At 38.7% G+C, this 20,499-nt stretch overlaps 1 protein-coding gene across 1 annotated transcript; it reads right to left on the bottom strand.

Moving 5' to 3' along the window:
* Positions 1 to 635: 635 nt before the first annotated feature.
* Positions 636 to 20,280, bottom strand: nptx2a (neuronal pentraxin 2a). Its single transcript, XM_012872421.3, has 5 exons — positions 19,457 to 20,280; positions 14,992 to 15,238; positions 10,003 to 10,247; positions 4,435 to 4,614; positions 636 to 3,157 (listed from the first exon to the last, which is right to left on the bottom strand). Exons 1-5 carry the CDS (start codon positions 19,904 to 19,906, stop codon positions 2,930 to 2,932), a joined length of 1,350 nt encoding a protein of 449 aa, XP_012727875.1. The 5' UTR covers positions 19,907 to 20,280; the 3' UTR covers positions 636 to 2,929.
* Between the last annotated feature and the right edge of the window lie 219 nt (positions 20,281 to 20,499).

Genomic DNA, 20,499 nt, shown 5'->3' with positions numbered 1-20,499 from the left:
AATATCGTCAGGCCTAGAGTGTAGTACTGGCAGCAGTATATGTCTGTATCTACTGCTTCATCTTGTGCATGTTCTTATATTTTTCTACATATTTTGTGTCCTATTATATTTCACACATATATTTTAATGTCCTGTTGTTTTTATGTTGCCTTGCTGGAAAGATGATCTTTACTTAAGAGTTAACTCATAAACTGCTACATTATTAAAGTTAACTGTCTCTTTAATCTCAATCAAATGTCAGAACACAGATTCTTTATTAGACTCATTAATTAAGAATACATGAAGGTAAATGGTTTGGTCTGCTCACTCTCCACTGTGCAGTGAGGATTTGATAAAATACACTTCAACTATGCTTTTGCAGCAGGAGGTCCGGGGTCTTCGTGCATGGAGTTGGCATGTTTTCTCTCTGCATGGAGTACCCGGGTTATTGCCGGGTACTCCTGATTCTTCCCACAGTCCAAAAAACATGACTGTTAGGTCAATTGAATACTCTTAAATCCCCAAGGGCACTAGTATGAGTGTGTGATTAGCATTGGGCAAACATTGGGTGCGCTACACCTCTTTCCCAATGATTTCAACTTTTAAAACGTTAAAGTTATTCTATCACATTATAAAGTTGCAATATCAAATGTCACTTCTCTTGAACTTGCTGATTCTTTTATTGGGTGCAAAAATACATTAGTTTTCATGACAGACAGTTGCAGAACTTCACGTGGATAAGGTTTGCAGAAGACAAACACATTCTGAGTATTTCTGCGCTGTCAGGAAAGTGTGCTACAAAAGCTGACAGAAAGTCTGACATGTCCACTCGCAAAAAAAGCACATATGGTTCTCACAAAAGGCCATTCACCAGTCAAACAGAGCATTTGTAGCATTTTTGCTGCTTTACATTATTTACCGCTAATAAATTGTCTTCAGATTTAACAACAAAATGAATACATTTTCATCAGAAAAGAAATGTCTTTGTTTCACAGTAAAACATAACCAACAGACATTCAAGAGTAGTGTTCACAATGTGTTGAATCCTAATGTCAGATTTCAGTTATTCACTTTTCAACATTCGGTGCTGTCCAGTTAGCTACTGCATCATTACCGACAAATGCTTTTATGTTAATATTTAACCGTGAGTTTCACTAGAAGGGAAAATAATTAGGTTTCATGTAGAAATGTTCTTATTAATTGGCCAGAGATTAGAAATGAGTGTTGTTGTTTTTTTAGTGATTGGTGTTTAGCAGTTGAAAAACAGATTTTTGTTTGCCTATTTATATAAAATGTGCACTGTAACATCAGTTGAATGCATCAAAACTAAATACAAAGTATTTATGATTCATAACACATAAAACAAAAGCTAGTTACCCAATATAGATTTTTGAACTTAATAAAATCAATAATTCTAGTCACAAATTCTTTGCTGCACAAATTGGAGTGCAGGAAATCCTTAATTTTCTATTTGATACACAAATACAACCTTGATTAAAAAAACTGAAGCACATACATTTTCTCACTTCTCTGTGTTAAAGTCATCAGAATAATCATGCATTCCAATAATAATAATAATCAGGATTTAAAAAATTGAGGATCGCAGATTCAGACCTCAAAGACAACTGCAAATTGAAAAACTTTTCCGAAGCAACTCTATTTTTTTTTTTTTTTTTTTGTAATGTCACTTCTGGTTCATTGGAGAACAGAAAAAAAGGGTATTTAAGCTGCAAAACCAGCTTAAAGTTTTTATTCATTATTAATTGCAACACATTCCCTAGTTTATATATAAATAATCAACTTTTTTTACCTATCCGGAGTGAGACATTTGGGACCAAGCCCCATTTAATAACATTACAATAACATTCATAATGTCTGTTGAGTGCTGCTCTAATCTGACTTGTCTGTACATTTCAGAGGTTTAGCATTATTGACACACAGAAACACCAGGAGACCAGGGTTACTCAATGCCGCATTCATTCATAAACATGTATAATTACAACAATCATGAGGAGTTTGGGATTATCCTAGAGGGTCAGACCAAGCCCTGTCCTAGCCTAGTGCTCAGCTGGCATCCACAGCTCTGTCGTTTAGCCATGACTGGGCAGCTGTCCGATGTCGCTGTTAACCTGGGCAGAGCCAGCCAGTTCAGAAAGCAGTTTGGGAGCATGGCAGCTGCTCAAAGGGCAATGAGGTATTAAGTATAGATTTGCAAGAATGAAAATGTCCTCCCTCTCTCCATCATAAGCCCCTGGTCTGTTTTACACGCAAGACAAGCCATAAGCACTGGAACGTACACACACACACACACGGTCTTACATAATGTTGGCAGCAAGCTGTATTGGCCTGTTTTGACGCAGCATACTCACTGTGCATGTTGACAGAAAGCATGCACTGCTCAGACTCATGCGTATTACTTTGGACAATAGTGGGGTTCAAACTCATAGGTGTCCACCTCATTTTAGGTATTTACTTCAGCGTCTCATTGCTCTTCAAACAGCCAAAAAAGCTCAGCGCATGTGGTGCTCAACCACAGTTTTCTGCAGCACATCAAAGCTTGTTTGAGCTCACATTCAACAAGGAAAACAGTGCAGTGTTGTCAAAAAAAGGAATAGAACCACTGTGAGATATTCTCAAAGAGTTGTCAAATGACAAGTAAGCTTGTGAATGAAGAGAGAAAAACAAGACAACAGCAGGTCATCGCTTCGCAGCAGACAGATCAAACAGCATTCAGTGTCTTCTTCTGCAGAGAGAACCAATTTGAATTCTTTTGTGAAGTCTTCAGGGTTCAAACTTGATAGACACGTGATCTTTTAAATCCAATGAACACCAAGCCTAAGAGGCCATGGTGGATAGTCCAATGCTACCCTTGTCCACAGGGTTTGACAAAAATCTGAATACCCGGCTTTCAGATCCCTGTTGCCATGCAGGACTCCCTAAGTGACGTTCCTTAGGAATCAAAAGCACGGTCTTCGCAGATTTCGAGAGCAGCTTTACTTGCTCCGCCGAACACTTCTACATTGGCATCAATCCAAGGAACCACGTTCCCGGGCATGTAGGCCGAACAGTTAGCCAAACCCATGATGTCCACAGGCCGTAGTACTCTGTCCCACATGTTGAACTGGCTCAGTTCGCCAACAAAGGCTTGGGTAGCATCAAAACGCCCTCCCACGATGTCCTTATTTAAAAAACAGAAAAAGAAAATATGTTAATTTTTTTTTTTTTTGATTCTTCTGACTTGTAAATTTGTGACATTGCTTATATTTTGTTTATCCTTCCAAAACATCCTGAACACCACAATCCCACCAACTCCACCTTAACTAATTCTGCTCTGGGTATATTTGGGTTGATGACATAACATTAGATAAAAAGGATTCTACATAAGCTAGTTTAACATGCACAAAATTTCATGATCAGATTGAAATGTATTTGGATTAAAAACAAGAAGATGATGGTGATATCCTTAAGAACTTCAACTGGTTTCCTTTAGTTAAAAAAACAGTAGATTACATATTCTGCTTGCATCACCTATAACAGGTGATTCACCAACACTGACCCAGTATGGTTTTATGATAACATTGCTTGAAATGTTCCCTCAACATCTTTGATAGTGAAATCTGCCCATTCAAGTGTGCCATGGTTCTCTACACAAATCCTCTCCATCTGTTTTATTGTAACCATGTTGTCATAAAATCCATGAAGTGTTTTTCTAAACGACTCAAACTATGTGTTAAAGTTGTTCAGAATACAGGTAAACACCTCTGAAGGAGAATTGATTAAAACTATAAATAACTGGGCCAAAACAAGAACCATACAAATTAATAAGTCTAAGAAAACATTGATCTGTTGCCTCATGTGATGTCACCAGAGGCATAGAGCGATTGAAGCTTGGTGGGAAAATTTGACCTAAAATAAGTACAATTTAAAACAAAACAATCAAAACAAATGTAAACGAGTTCATGGCTTAATGTCACCACAAACTATGTATATTTAAAGTGAGTTTGATTGGTTTGAAAGAAATGTCTGTCAAGTAGCCTTAAAATGCCTTGGTGTTGAGCATCCGCTAATCTTGTGCAATCTTCAGCAATCTCAGGTTGAGTTTATCACTGGAAGGAAAACCAATATCATCCCCTCAGGCTCTCAGCTGGTGCTTCATGAGTAAACAGATCTCAGTAGACTTCATTCACATGTTCTTTTGAATTTCCTTAAGGACATGCATGGAGCTTTCATGAAGTTAATCAGTGTCGGCTTGCTGTGATGCGTCCCACGGGTTTTATGAGCTGTTCATGAGTAGCTGAATGATGTTATGCTAAGAAGGCCACAGTAGCGTGAGAAGAGTCACCCCCTGTGATCTCTGCTCTGTGCCTCTGGCACTCAGGTTGGGGGAGAATACACAGATGAGTCTACTGATACAAACATAACACACACACATACTGACTAAGCCTTCAGGCTCACCTGTTCCTGGCCCAGGATGATCACCCCTCCAGGTTTAATTGGGTGCCATGGGGCCAGGTTGTCTCCAGTGCCAAGACGCTCGCCGTCCTGATAGGCCTCCCAGAAGCCGTCTCTAGTCGTCCAGGTGATGCAGATGTGGTGCCAGCGCCCATCGCTCACTGAAAGAGGGAGCTGGGCCACCTGGGTGGAAGTTAAGAGAATAGGAAGGATGACATAAGTTCATGGCACAGGTCAAAAGAGAGAAGGTGATGGTGGAGGAAGCAGGATGGGCCGGGAAAGGCCAGAGTTAAAATGTGGCATGTTAGAAACAAGGACAGCAATTTTAAGGTTTACAGCTTCAAAGAGACAGCTCTCTACAGAGACTTCTTTGAGCAAGAGAGATATTTAAAATTTAGATTACCTAGGTGACATCAAGGGATAGAACATCCTTCAAAGCAATCAGATTGCTAACAGCAAAACTAGATCCTCTTATGGCTGTCAGCTTTGTTCATGGATCAAAGAAAAACAACCAGTTATTTTACCAACCGATGACGACATTGTCCCCTGAGGATTCATCGCCAAGCATGAGATCATGAGTGTGCACTGTAACTCATTAGCCTTTTTATTGTTAGCCTGGAGGACTGATTCACACTCATGTCTTGCAGCAGGTGTACCTCGCAACGCAAGGGACCTGAGAAAATGGTTGTGACTGAAAATAAAATTCAAGTCACTTGCAATTACAAAGCCAACTGACCTCATTAGAGACACCAGGTGGTGTGCTTTCATTAGTAGGAGAACAGGGAATTCTCAAAGTGTTGTTATAAGGTGTCTATCATTCTAGCCAAGCTAAGCTTTTAGATATACAGACAGAAGGATACGCTTGTAGCATGTTGCTAACTAATGTTTCAAATCAGCATTAACATGGAACGATGTGTGGGGCCCCTTTGGTATACAACCCATGATGGTTTGTGTTTTTTTTTTCCTATGAAAACAGCTAAGCTTTCAACAAGGAGAAAGGTTTGGTGGGATTATTTTTCGTCACTTAGTGAGCAAATGATTTTTATTTAGTCAATATCTAAAAGACTGGAAAGTGCAGGGAAATCACTTTAGAATGATGTCTGATGCATTTAAGCAAAAACAAGATTAGATAATATTTCCAACTTTGGAAATGCTTCAGATTTTTTCACAGAATACAAAACTGATTTCTAAAGTCATGATTCATAACTGTCTTGATTTGGTTTAAATATGAAAAAACACTTGCCAATGATAGAGATTTTCGAGTGGACAAAACAAACATGTTTTCATGTGAATGGACATATTATTTCTTTAGAAGGCTGTAAACAAGTAGCATATTTCTAAATAAAGTCATGATATGCTCGCCAGCCAATGTATGGGTAGTTCAATTTCCTTTACACATTTTCCATTGGATTCCTTTATTTGAACCTTAGACACTTTTAATCTAATAGCTCAAATTAGGAGTAAAATGCAACTATATTGAGTCAAACAATATTTAATGCTGTGCACATAAATGATTAACAGTATTGAACATTTGAGGACCTTTTTATATTATAACAAACAAGTCAGTGTAATTCAACATTGAAACTAATGAAATGAAAATGTCGTGGATAACTACCGAGACTTGTGTGCATAGCCACTTTATTTGACTTTTTATTTTTATTTATATGTCTGTAGCTCACTCTGGTTCCATATTTCTTTATGAAAGATTATCATGTCCTACTGGCTTATTAGCTTTTTTTTGGTGTTTTATGCTTCATTTTTGCTGAATTTAGTAAATAAAGCCTTTCGTGTTTATTTATAATAAAAACTGAAGTACGTCAATGTGAATGCGCAGCAGGGGATAAAACAAGGAAGCAGCTAACGAGTATTAGCATCTACCAGCAAAAACAATGGAGAATGGTGCAAGATCCAGTGAAAGAAGAAAAAAATGCAAAAAATATATGGTTCCTAGAGGGAAAAGGCTGGAATGTTGTTGGAAACACAGTATGACCGTCGGTGTTCACTGAAGCGGCCGCTGAACCTGCAATACTGCCAGTAGATGGTGCCATGTCTGTTTACATCTGTTCATCGTGCCCAATGATTGGCCATATTTAGCCTCAAAAAGGACAATCAAAACACTATCTGGATGGATGTTTGGTGCATATAACCTTATTCTATCACGATCAAACGGTTTCTGGTTATTTTTTTAAACATATGACGTGGCTATATACCTTTAAAACAAATTAGATAGGGCTGTGATCTAAAGCTGACAGGTGGTTTTAAAGTAAACCAGAAACAATTTTGCACTGTCTCTGTCATTGTGTCAGTATGAGAGTGCTGTCTGATCCAACATTTTGAAATCCTGACTCTGAAACAACAGCATACCTACACTCAGGAAAAAGGAAATAAGACCATAGTGGATTTGGGAGATTTTTTTCATGGGATCCCCCTGAAGAGCGGAAGAGCAAGGTAAGATGTTCTTGGGCATTCATAGTTATTCAAAAAGGGACTTGGGGAAACCTTTGGAAAAATTGCCAGCCCTAACTTTAATCTACTCAAATTTAAAGTTGAACTTTTCTAAAATTTGAGAGTAAAATTCCATCCATCCATTATCTAACATGTCTATCCCTTGTGGGGTCACGAGGGGTGGTGGTGCCTATCTCCAGCTGTCAATGGGCGAGAGGTTGGGTACTCCCTGGACAGGTCACCAGTCTATCGCAGAGTAACACAGAGACAAACAGGACAAACAACAATTCTCGCACACACTCACACCTAAGGAGAATTTAGAGAGGCCAATTAACCTAACAGTCATGTTTTTGGACTGTGGGAGGAAGCCGGAGTACCCGGAGAGAACCCACACATGCACAGGGATAACATGCAAACTCCATGCAGAAAGACCCAGGGGTAGGGTAGGACTTGAACCCAGGACCTTATTGCTGCATGGCAACAGAGCTACCCACTGCGTCACTGTGCAGCCCATGAGTAAAATTATTGTATTGAAAAAAAGTTACATTTATTTTAAGGTTTTTGCACATCTTTAAAGAGGGGGAATCAATTTTTAACACGTCTCCAGTTCATTTCTTTTTTTCTTTTTTTGAGTAATTTAAGGCAAGAATGAGTAAATCTAGCAAAAGTCTGTGATGACGTCAAAATCATTATATCAGCCGCAGTGCGTTCAAATCCAAATTTAAAAAGTTTTTCTATGCTTTGGAAAACATAATTTCAGAAAACACAGGGACTATTGGATTCTAGCATCAGACCGCACAAATATGTAACGGTGATTCTGTATTTGTTCTGTGCGGGATGGGCGGAATACCACAAACACATTTAAGAGTAAGCTGGAGGCGATATTGGACCTCAACAATCTCCTTGTGCAAAGAGAAGCAAAAACTGGATGAAGAAGCTGATGTGTAACAAGTGAGGAACCCTCCCTGCATAGCAACACATAATAATATAACAAGACAACGCTGCACTTTTAAATACTGTCGAGCCAGCCTTCTGCTTCCTCTTTAAAGTGCCGCCAAAGAAACAGCATAAACAATGCGCCCTGCTGAACCATGTTACCACCGTGTGTAAGTTCAACACATGGATGTGCTGCTGCATACATGATCCTCATATGCACCGAACTTAGTTTAATTTCCTTCATTTCCATCAGACTTTCCTTTTTCCTTTTGATTTTCCAGTCTTTCCCCACAGGAACCTTTCACACGCTGCAGCATCTTATTTTGTTTTTTTTACAATTTTTTGTCTCTATCAACCTCCAAAGCACTGCAGCTTCTCGGTTTCTTAGCCCTTTCTACTTTTTTCCCCCTATCATACGCTTATCCCTTCCACCATCTCTCTCTGATCCAGCTGACGTAAACGCATTTATAATGCATAGTGCGGAGAAAACTGTGGGGAGACCTGCCTGTGCCAATAACGCCCAGTGTAAACAAGAGAGTGGGGCAGGAACACCACCAGCTCAGGATAATTTTAACCAAGAATCTGAGCAACTGAGTCTGGGGCTTCCAACTGAGCCGTCATGAATAAAACTTGATTCATTATTGTAGTTTATATTACTGTAACAATGCAACTACTTCATTGCATATGCCAGAAATTATGCATGTCCTTTGTTCAACCATCGTGAGTGCCGTGTTAATTGAAATTGCACTCACACTGAGCTTAGAGTAGGGGATGAAATCCAAACATAAGGCCATCAAATGAGCACGCACGGCAGTCCTAATTCTCTAATGAACACAGTTATCTGTCGGGTTGTGAGGAATGTGGGTCAGACATATCAAATGTTTATATGGTACAACATTTTATATGCAGAGTTAATGGTCACTGATTCTCTGCTCAACACGAGCTCACATAAACCACCTGCTTGTTTCGCATTACAAAGACTCAAATGAGAGTAATCGTTTATTCTTCAGATTTCATTAGAGTCACAGCTGAAAAAAAACTGAGTTGGTAGGCAAATAATATAATATTTTTTTATCTTTCTTTTTTTTTTTTTTTGAAAATTAGCCACATCAAAGCAAAGGCAGAACTCTCTCTCGGCACAGTTATTCTTAAATAATAAAGTTAGAAACTGTGAGGAGATCCTCCTTTCCTCCATGACAGAAGAAGGCAAATAATCTTTGCACACTCACTTTATAAATAAATATCTTCTCTTCCTATTGCTTTGGTTCAACTACTGTATATACTACTTTTAAAGTTGGCAATATTTCAAATTTGAGTTGTTACTTGTAAAATAATATTTTTTTAAAGAATATCGTTGCTTACTTTCAGTTAAACTGTTTTATACTGCTCAAAGATGAGTTTATTCAACATGTATGGCTATATTTAAGTCAAACCATGGCAGATACCTTCTTACCTTCTTAAAATAAACTTCAAAGTAACTGAACATCTGTTTCCTTGTAGTTTGTGTGTGGCATCAGTATGAAGATTAAATATTGGTCCCTCAAGCTGAATACTTATGATCACCTCCCACTCTGCTTTAAAATGGCTAATGGAAAGATTGAAGGCATCAGACATGCAGAAGTGCTCATTAATGAAGTACAGGACCCTTTAACGGAAGAAGTAAAAATAAGACAAAAAGTATTCATACCCATGGTAGATTTGGTTTCAAAGCAATCTTTTAGTTTTACTGAATATGTTTCTTGTTACTGGAAGTAAGATTACCGTTTTGGAATAGCACAGCTCAGGCTTCAACTTGAAACTGAATTGTAGGAGAAGTTAGGGTGGTGACAAGGAGACCTTTCAGTCTCAAAGATGTGAAGCTTGTCACCAAGGATTGTCAAAATATCAAAATTAAACAACTAAAAGAAGGGTTTGATTGCTGTGCTATACGGAATTTAACCATGGTTATTGGTAAGAGGAAAAATAGTTTTCAACATGCCATTTTTTATAAAATGTGATTAAAACGAAAGAAAAAAATAGTACTATTCAAAATGCACATTTCTTTTAAATTTTTTAATTATGTTTTAGAGGACGCCTGTCTCATTTCCTGCCACATACAAACTTCTTCGCCAGGGGAGTGAATAATCCTGGGCTTAACTGACTATGGAGAAGGTTAGGGAAAATAAATCACGTTTCTATTTATAGACCTACCTTGTCATTGACCAGTAACTCAATCGGGTTGTTGCCCCATTCAATGAGAACTATCTCATTCGCCTGGCCGGGCACGCCGTAGGAGAAAGGGGTTCCTATGCCTGGACTGGCGCTTGACTTGAGCCACATGCAAACAGTGAAGGCGTACATCTCCGGGAGGCTCTTCTTGATGCGTCCGTACAGATAGTTGGTACGAAGAGGGAGGGACACCTTGAAGTCCTCTGGAGACTTAAATGCATTGTTACCTGTGGAGAGATGAAAATTATATAATTGACCAATGCCATTCTATGCCTGGTAACATAGTTTCTGAAGCAGTTCAGTTTGACAATAAAGACAGAAATATAAAAGACATACGTATATAAAGGGGAATTACTTTTATTCATGCATGAAATTACTTTAGTGAAGTATTAGTTGTAGATGAATTGATAACTAACACATATTGTATAGATTTAAGACCAGATCTTAATTAACATTTTTTTTAATTACAGCACATGCACCAAGAAAAAAATCAGTTACAAAAAGCTATGGAAATAGGAAACACTAGAGAAACTGGCAAACTGAAAAAAACAAAAAAAAAAAACAGGGTGCGGCCGCACCGCAACCCTGCAGGGATAAGTGGTATAGATAATGGATGGATGGCTAATCACAATCTTAGATCAAGAAGTGTTCTCAGTTATTTACATGTGTGTGCTTGTAATTGTAAGGTTTGTGTTGTGAAGAATGACTATGCATATATCGTTATATAATAATTTGGTTAATCTGAGGTTGCATTTACTAATTTTTAATTTTTTTTGGTCCAATATTGTTTATTTCCAATTGTTTCATGTAACATCAAATCAAAAAATGAAAAGGCTTGTACTCTTTTAGTACTTTATCAAGTCCGAAGACCCCAAAGAGCTTTACACTACACTCAGTCATTCACACACACATTCCCACCCTGACGGTGGCAGCCATGGCTGCCCTAGGGCGGACTGACAGAAGCGAGGCTGCCACACATCGGCGCCAGCGGGGCCTCTGACCACCGCCAGCAGGCAATTCAGGTCCCTAACTCTTGCATCACTGAAAGGTGGTTGTCTTTCTAACCTGATCTAATAAAAGTCATGAGGCTACATCTGCAAAGATCCTGATACTCTATTGGCATCAAAAAAAAAAAAAGCCTATCACTCCACAATACACCAGTAACTTCTGTACTTTGATCTTTCAAAATCAGATTGGTATAAGCTCTTTCAATTTGTCAGTTATTATTATTAATACATTTATTTGATAGGGTACAAAGCATAAAAGAAAACATTGTTACAATTTGAAGTGCAACCGATGCCAAGTTCATAGGCCATTTAGCTAATAGCTAATTTGCAGACCAGGTCCCTAAGACAAAACAAATACACAACATGTAATATAGACTATACACTAAAGTTGCTCTGATGTTCACAGTTTTGAGTAGATCTGAGCAATTGTTTTACTTTGTAGTTAGAGAACAATAATCCAGTTTGTACCAAATTATAGATTCAAAGATTCTCTTAGTAAACACTGAACAGAAAGCTATGTTTAATTGCAAATGTAGAAGCCTAATTTAAGCCGCCACAACCGTTAAACCTTCTATTAAAAACTATGCTCGGGGATTCCACATGATAGTAGTAATTAACCTAGTTGTAATTTAGAGTCTTTAACATTAGTCCTTTGCTTCAGAATGATCAAATACAGTAACTGGCAAGTAGGAAGTTAGAAAAAATGCCAAAAAAAGGTTTCATTTAAAAGACAAAAACAGGAGAATTTGTAAAAATCAGTAGTACCAACTCTAGACATGAGAAGTAGGTTATTTTCTTCTAGAAAATAAGATGAGAATTGGGGTAGAATCTTAAAAAAAACTGTAGACATTAACCTTTTCTTGTTTAAGGTCTGTATAGATTTGCTTTGCACTCATGGAGATAAAACTATAACATCTTTGTGGGGTGTAAATACTGTCAAAAGCACACTTTCCAGTCTTTATGGTGCTACACTGAATGATACTGTTCCAATCAGAAGCCTAAATTGCCTCATCTTAGTCATAAATGTCAAATTCATTTTGAGCTTTTGATAGTGTATTTAAACCCTTCTTTTTAAAGGGTAGACTAATTATACAACATATAGCATCAGTAATTTTTTTTCAAGAAATGGTGCATAAGTTAGATTTTCTGTAATCCTTCAAAATTAGTCACAGACTAAAATAATAAATATACATCCAAAGATTTGTGATTATTATTTCTCAGTAAGCTGCAGATAAACCATAGCAGCTTTTGTATGATTCTGACAGGAAATTAAACAGCTCTTCTGATCAGAAATGGTAAAGTTCAATTAAATTGGTTGGTTTTCTTTCACAGACCTGGCTTTTAAGCACAGTCCATTAATTATCCAACACACCAGTACTACTGGCAGTAAATCAGCATGATGATGGATCCCACATGCTTTTTATTTGGTACGGTTTTCTTATGGTTAAACAACGTCCTTTTACAGTAACTCCTTCATACATACTTCTTGTCATTACAGCCAAATAGCTCAATCTTTTGACTTGTCTAACCCGCCAGAGGGATTTGTCTCCAGACGGATTTAGATTGTCCATGTGGCCAGCTGCAAATTTAATTTCATAGTTGCCAGTAAGATCCCTTCTTTCTTGCTTGGGTACAGGGGCAAGTTCTAGTTTATGGTGGGCTACAGTCTTAGAGGCACTGGTTCATGAGTGGTTCTAACGCAGGGGCAACAGAACAAACTAAAACGTATATGCTGAAGATTACAAATTTTAGCCAGGTGGCCTTATATTTCAGCTCCTTATAAAATGTATAAACTATGTTTGAAAGCTTGTTCTGCGTCAGGAACCCAACAAAGTGAAGCTAACTGTACCAAAACTGCCAAGAAGACAGGCCAAGCAGTTTTTTGAGGTGCAAAGAATAATGAAAGCAATCATTCATAGAGGTGTCTGGATGTATTTGATCCTGTATGTATACTTTTAGCTCAGTGCAGATTGGAGAAAGTTTACAATGAATACAAGCCCAGTTCAGTGAGAATGCAGGTTGAATAAATTATTCTGCACTGAAATATGAGCACATCAAATAAATCATCAAATACATAAAAATATCATTCTAACATTTATGTCCATGATTTATAAATGTAAACAACATCTCCACCACAAATGTATCAATCAATTTTCTCCTCACAACAACAAACGAAAAGAAAATCCAAAATGTCCCAGCAGACATTTGTGTGCAAAATTCCCATCATGTAGCCTCTTTTAAAAATCCTGCTCTCCTACAAGGTTAATTTAAGATGGAATGTAGAGTGTCTCTGTACTTCTTTGGGCGAGTCCAGGGAGGAGAGGAAATTGAGTTACAAAGCCATTGCAACAGTCTTGCTTGCAGGAAAAATCCTTATCTTTCTATCTGACAGAACAAGCCAACAAATCCCAGCCCCAGAACTCACGGTATAAACTCTCTGACACTGATGTGAAGGAAATTGAACTAAATAAGACCCACAAATAGGTTCTGCATTGAGAGGCTTTTGCATCAAGATGTGATATTGTACATGCGTTGCTTCTTTGCAACCGAGATATTTAACATCAGCCATGAAAAACTGACCTTGCATCCGCCTCTGACTGATTCTGCTAAACCTTGAGGAACCAACAGGAAATGTCCAGAGAGAGGTAAAATAAACGTCTTAAGCATTTTCTTTCTATTTAGGTGGAGATATTTTCTCTTATTTTGACGTCCGGCATCAAAGAGAGAACCATCAACCCTGGAGGGTGCACGCTTCTTGAATATTTTTGTACACTAATTAAGATTCAACACTGTTTCCTTTTTTAATTAATTTTTTATTTTTTATTTTTACAGTGTTCTGTTCAGGCAGCTTATGTGCACAGAATGGTGAGTTAGGTTACTTTATTGCACCAGTGGCAGATGTGTTGTACAAAACGGTGAACAAAACCTCCTCCCTCTTGCACATTTACATTACCTAGAACTAAGTGTAAACTCAGAGATTGGGCTTTTGCTGTAGCAGCTCCCAAGTTGTAGAATGATCTGCCATTGGAAATTAGACAGGCATCTCCTCTTTGTTTTTAAATCCCTCCTTAAGACCCTATTTTTTTACCCTGGCATTGAGTGAGGTGTTGCTTTTAGGTTAACTTTCTGTTGTATTAGCTGTTTTGTATTGTTTTACTACGGCACTGTTGCTTGTGTGTTTTAATGTGTTTTTTTTTTTTACTTCTTCTTTTTTTTCTTTTTTTAATTATTCAGCTATGCGACACTTTGGTCCTGTGCTGTGTGAAGTGCTTTAGACATAAAGTTTAGATTAGATCGGGTTTGAACAGCAACAAACTAATAAAAACAACAATAAAACAGTAATAGCAGTGATGTTAATACTACCACTACTGGCTTCAGCTGGAATATTAATAGCAATAACAACAACAGTATTAATAATAAAACAGGATCTTAAGAAATATTGCATCTACTACACCCACTGTGCAGCCCTCAGAAATTCATACTATGTTATATTAACAATTATTTTAGCTGCTGTATGCTTCTAATATGTAGCTGTGTGATTGTCCCTGCTACCATAAGGGGGGTTTATAGGTTATGCATGTGTGTGTGTGTGTGTGAGTTTGTGTGTGCATATTTTAGTGTCTAAGTGTGTGCGGAAATGGAGGATAAATTTGACCGAAACCGAGGAGGATGGTGGTGGATGCCACCAACATGGTCCCTCTAGCTTTTGGAACGTGGATAACAACCATAGTAGGCCAGCCGATCCCAACAACCTGGGCCCCCCTCTGAAACAACCCCACAAGGACACACCAATCCATGCCTTATTTTTAAGAGCAGCAGAATAAGAATCTTCACGTCATTGAAACCTTATTTAGATATTGACTAATTGTTGCTAATTTGGTAACGCAAAATCAAATAAAAAAATCAAATATTTTGGCATCAAAACTGCACAATAATTCCACAGCTCCCAATGCGTCACACTTACTTTTCTCAAGCTCCATGATCCTTTCCATGAGGGAGTTGAGAGCGCTTTCGGTGCGTTGGCGGTGGGCCGCAGTTTCATTGTAGAGCTGGCTCTTCTCCTCCTCCAGCTCAGCCACCTTCCGGAGGAGCTGGGTTTCCAGCGCCCCCAGACGCTGGCGCAGCAGCTCGCGGAGCTCCGGTGGCAGGGGAGTCAGGGCCGCGGCTCCTCCAGCTGAAGAGTTTGTGCTGGGGAGGCGCAGGCTTTGCTGCTGGGAGGCACACCACAGACAGAGATTAGAGATAGACAGACAGGGAGAGAGACATTAAATCCCGTTAGGCGTCAGTGCAGTAGATTGCTGATCGGACAGCTCTTCTATCTTTTTGGCAGCTTTGTCTTTGATGCATCAATCTCTAAATGAAGACAGTGTGTCCCTGTGGCAGAATTGTACGGGCGACCCGCCAAACGCCCGTGGTTGTGTGCAGGGTATTAAAGGTAGACGTCATCCTTAGTTGACACTGGGATGACAGATGTTTTTTTTTGTTTTGTTTTTTTATGGAAACAGGAGACATCATGTGCCCAGGCTAGTAAAACTTCACCCTCTGATTTCAGTTTGAAATATTACTACGTTTTCAGTCTGCAAAACAACCCAGTCTGATTAATTTTTACAGAAAAAATAGGGCAATCTAAACAGGATCCCTTCTTGTGGAGAAAGTTTTTTTTTTTTTTGGTCCTGAATGCAACTGTTCATGTACATTACAATGCCTCAAAAAAAAAAAACGTTCATACCCCTTGAACTTTTTCACATTTTGTCACATTCAAAACCACAAACTTTCATATATCTTATTATTGGGATTTTATGGGATAGATCAACAAACAAAAGTGTAGATCACTGGGGAATTAATTGAAGGTCTGAATTCAAGGTTTCACACACACAACATTGTGGTTTGGGTCTGTTTTGCTGCAGCTGTGGTTAAAAAAAAAAACACTTGCAAAAGATCAAGGACCAACTAATTCTCTAGAAAAATGTTAAATGTTTGACATCCAAAGCAAAAAAAATTGGATCTTAAAGCAAGATAATATCCTTAAGTTGTAATTTTGTTTTTTACAAATGATAATCTGAGAAGTTTGGCATGCATTGATAGATCTTTCTGCTTAGCTAGCCCCACGTAAAATCCAGTGGAACCAACTGTCTGTGCACTGGTCAGATAAGATTTTGGCAGCATTGCATATAGCCCTTCATATATCGTCCAAACTGTGAAATATGGTGTTGGCAGGATAGTACTGTGGGGATGCTTTTCTTCAGCAAGGGCAGGGAATCTAGCTGCAGCTGGTGAGAAAATGGATAGAAATACATACAGGGCAACAATGAAAGAAAAACACACTGAGCTGGAGGTTCAATTTCCAGTAGGACGATGACCTCAAAGCAAACATTCAGAGTAACAAAGGAAAGGTCTACAGTAGATCAGAGCAAAGTCATGGGTTTGAATGGCCTAGTCCAAGTACAGATCAAAATCCAGTTGATAATTGTTTTTATTTGCGGCACGACTTAAAAGCTGATGTTTACTGATGGTCTCCATCCACTCTGAGCTTGAACCATTTTTTAAAAAAAAAAGATGGACAAAAATATCCATAGCTAGACATACAAAGCATTGCTTTTACAGACACCCTAAGCGACTTGTAAGTATTTGCAGAGAAATGAGTACTATTGACTGAAAGAGGCTAAATATACACACTCGCCACACAGTACAATTTTTCATGAGTAAAACTTTTTTTAAATCTTTTCCCCCATTTTCAGTGATGCTTTGAAGTATGTGGCCCGTATGTGGCAAGATCTGCAAAGGTTTCCGGGGGTATGATTACTTTTGAAAGGCACTGTCAGTTCAACAAGCAAGTGATGGGTAATGATTATTAGATTCAGCCAATTTAGACTATATGTAGTAGAAATCTTTGTAATTCAATAAAATATGCACACCATGTTGAAACATATCATTGATTTGAGCAGGGCATTAGACTTCCAATAAATGAGAGAGGAAGACAAGGGTTAAGGCACCAGAGAGACACAGATCAACGATGCAGCATGGCGATAAATTCAGAACCCATACATGCCTTATGCTTGTGTGTAAATACTACTCTAGGTCCCCTCATTAGCGGTGGAGTGTGATCTCTGAGCCTTCCGGAAAAATTAATAAACAGCAAAACAGGTCAACAAAGTGCTCGTAGCAGCGCAAAAGTCTCAGGTGTACACCGACTGAAACAAAAAATATTTGATTTGATTTCAAAATTTCATTGCAGTAGACCGACTGAAATCTATGGGAATTAATTTAATCATCTACTATGAATAATTAGTCACACAACTGCAAATAAAAGGGTGCGTGAATCCCACATAAGCAAGGCTCATACATTATTCAAGGTAAGATTGCAAATCCCGGCACCATGTGCAATATTTCACCTCTGACAAGATCTTTTCTTTCTTTTCAATAATTGTACATCCATGAAATCCAACCTTTTCACCTTCTGATTCTTGTGAAAGATCCTGAGAACAAGTATAAGCTATAACCAGTCAAACATGCAAACAATCCTGTGCTGGATACATTAAAGGTGCTTAGCCACGTTATTTGACTTTCTTTTAAATTTATGTCAGTAGCTCACTCTGGTTGCATACAAAGTTTTAATGAAAGATTATTGTGTCCTGCTGGCATATTAGTGGGTTTTTGCTATTTTTTGCTTTTTCTCTGCTCAATTTGGCATTATTTAATTTTGATTTATTAGTTAAGCAAACCGGCATCATGATCGCTCTGCGATACTGTCGCTGTATGGCGCCATGTCTGTTTATATCTGGTCACTGCACATGGCGCTGTGGCAATATTTATCCCCAAAAAGGACCATCAAAACATTATCAGGATGGAGGCTTGGTGTATATAACCTTATTTTATCATGATCAAATTGTTTTTTTAAGCATATAATGTGGCTATATACCTTTAAGCAAACTAAGTAGCTGCTTAGGTCCTCCAAACCAACAGGGGACACACAAGAGCAGTAGAAAACTACAAATCTAGTATTTATTTTGTATATGTGATGCATGAGCATAAAACCAACATTTGTTCTGACTGGTATTCAATTTAGTATGACTGTAAAGACTAAGTAAAATATTGTATTGTTTGATGTTGTTTTAGCTGAAGACGTTTGCACATCTACCAAACTTTTCAGTTGAAAAGTAAATTTATTTCAGAAATGTGATCCAAGAAGTGAATTATTTACACACAAAGATATATATTGGAAGTTTAATTCTGTTCATTTTGATTTATTGCAGCACAGAGATAATAAAAACATAATTTTTTTAAATGAATGCATTTTTCATGTAACAAAGAAAAACATCCTGTAACTCTGTTAAGGCGTTCAGGACGTCCAGGTGGTTCTGGATCTAGGTTCAGTTGATTCTGGTACTCCGCATCTTTCACTTAATTATACCCAATAGATTCTCTATGGGTTTAGGTCAGGTGAGTTTGCTGGTCAATCAAGCACAGTGAAACCATGGTCAGTAAAGCAGGTGTTGTGTGAGCAGTTGCCAAGTACAGGGGACTTGGCAACTGTCCCCTGTACTTGGCAACTTGGAAAATGAAATCAGTATGCCCATAATGTTTGTCAAAAGAGTGGAGTTTGCAGTTCTTTAAATACTCCCAGTAAAACACAACACCAGCAGATGACATGGCTCTCAAAATCATCGCCAACTGTGGAAAGCTCAGACAAATTTTCTCCTGTGCCTCTTCTTCTGGACAACAAAACCTTGATTTCCAAATTAAATGTAAATTTATTTTAATCTAAAAAGATGGCCCTGGTCCACTAACCAATAGTTGATTTCCTATACCTCCTCAGCCCAGGCAAGACATTTGAGATGTTGTCTCTGGCACTTGAGATGTGGCCAAAATTATGAAATGCAATATGTCCTTGGTATGTTAGTATCTGTGATTATACTTGAATCACTGAATGCAGTCGCAGTGTTGCAAATCTCCCCTAAATGTTTCAGTGGACTTTACTCAACAACAATGTCAAGGATTTTCTAATATACTTTTTCCTTCCACTAAACTTTCCATTAGTATATCTGGATACAGCTCTTTGTGAAGAAACTGTTTCTTTAGCTGTGATCTTTTGTGCCTTAGCTCTTTGTTGAGGTTGCTCATGTCTGTCTGCTGGCAACTGTCAACAATCTTTTTTATCATATTGCAGGCCACAACATGACCATAACATAAAATAATTTTATGAAAACTGATTTTTTTTGGTTTTCCATTAGCTAAGTCATAATAATCAAAATTAACAGAAATAAACCAGTCAAAATAGATCACTCTGTAATTATCCAATGAGTTGCATTTCCTGAACAGAATTGCATGAATAAAGCAACCTTCTATTGATATTCAGATTTTTTTGAGAAATTGTGGTATAAAATGGTGGATCTTTTATGCCATACTGTTGCATGTTTGAGTCATCTTACCTCTAAATTCTCCAGCCGACCCTTCAGGGTCTGCATGGTTTTGCCCAGTTGGTCTATGGTCTCACTGGGGTCCCGGGGCAGGTCCCCCATGGTGTTCTTCCCATACTCCTTGCGTCTGGAGCCCTGACCCCGGGACTTACCCTGCGCCATCTCATCGGCTGCCGCCTCGCAGCGCGCCAGCTTAGAATTGAGCTCTTTAATGGTTCCCTGTTGGCTCACGATAGTCTCCTTCTGTTGCAGGATAGTCTCCCGAAGCTGGATGATGGTGTTGCGCAGCTCATCCTCCACGGGGCTGCTGCTCTGAACGCGGTTCCCCGTGGGGCCGTACCCGCAGCCGGGCTCTGCGCCGGGGGGGATGGCGTTACATACAAACCGGCTACCTGTTACATCTTGGCTTCCCACTGTGCGTCCGCCAACCAGACATAAAAGTCCAAAAACTACAGCCAGCATCCTGGATGAGATGGAAAAGACGAAGCCCTTAATAAATAGGAAAGCAAAGATATTTCACCCAAAATCGCCTGTAAGGATGAAATAAACTTTGTAAAACTATTTTGTGAATGAAAAAAATGAGCACATCCAAAGTGTTTGGGGAAAACAACTTAAGTTTACAAAGCGATTTGGAGAAAAAACCCCGCAGTGAAAGCCCATAGTATTACGCGTCCATCAACCACATGGTTAGTCCGGTTTAAAATGAACTGACACACGCAAAAAACACAACCAAATCTACCAGCATTTAAAACGCGGATAAATCTAATTTTGATAAGTCTGCTCCAGAGGAAAAATCAAAGTTGAAGTCTGTGGTTTGTCATCTCCGGCAATAAAATCCTCAGAGGGTCGCAGGGAACTCAGCTGTGCCAGTCTTCCCTCTCCGCTCCGTTGGATTGTCAGTGAGCGGTGCTAAAGAGACAGCGACGGCGCTCAGCAGATTATTATAGGGGAGGTGCGCACTGGCGCTTCCGTTCATCACTTCGTGCGCTCCGGTTATTCAGCCTCAGCCTGCGTCATCCGCCGAATCCCAACGGATCCAAGTCATGCTATGACAT

The sequence above is a fragment of the Fundulus heteroclitus genome, chromosome 16, assembly GCF_011125445.2.
Source record: "Fundulus heteroclitus isolate FHET01 chromosome 16, MU-UCD_Fhet_4.1, whole genome shotgun sequence".
Lineage (NCBI taxonomy): Eukaryota > Metazoa > Chordata > Actinopteri > Cyprinodontiformes > Fundulidae > Fundulus > Fundulus heteroclitus.
This window is presented reverse-complemented; position numbering and strand designations above follow the sequence as displayed.

Excerpts from the sequence above, each read along its gene's own strand:
- nptx2a (XM_012872421.3), bottom strand. The coding sequence starts at position 19,906 with ATGCTGGCTGTAGTTTTTGGACTTTTATGTCTGGTTGGCGGACGCACA. Across the intron at positions 4,615-10,002 it reads AGTTACTGGTCAATGACAAG|GTGGCCCAGCTCCCTCTTTC; the intron begins GTAGGTCTATAA and ends ACTTCCACCCAG. Across the intron at positions 3,158-4,434 it reads TCATCCTGGGCCAGGAACAG|GACATCGTGGGAGGGCGTTT; the intron begins GTGAGCCTGAAG and ends TTTTTAAATAAG.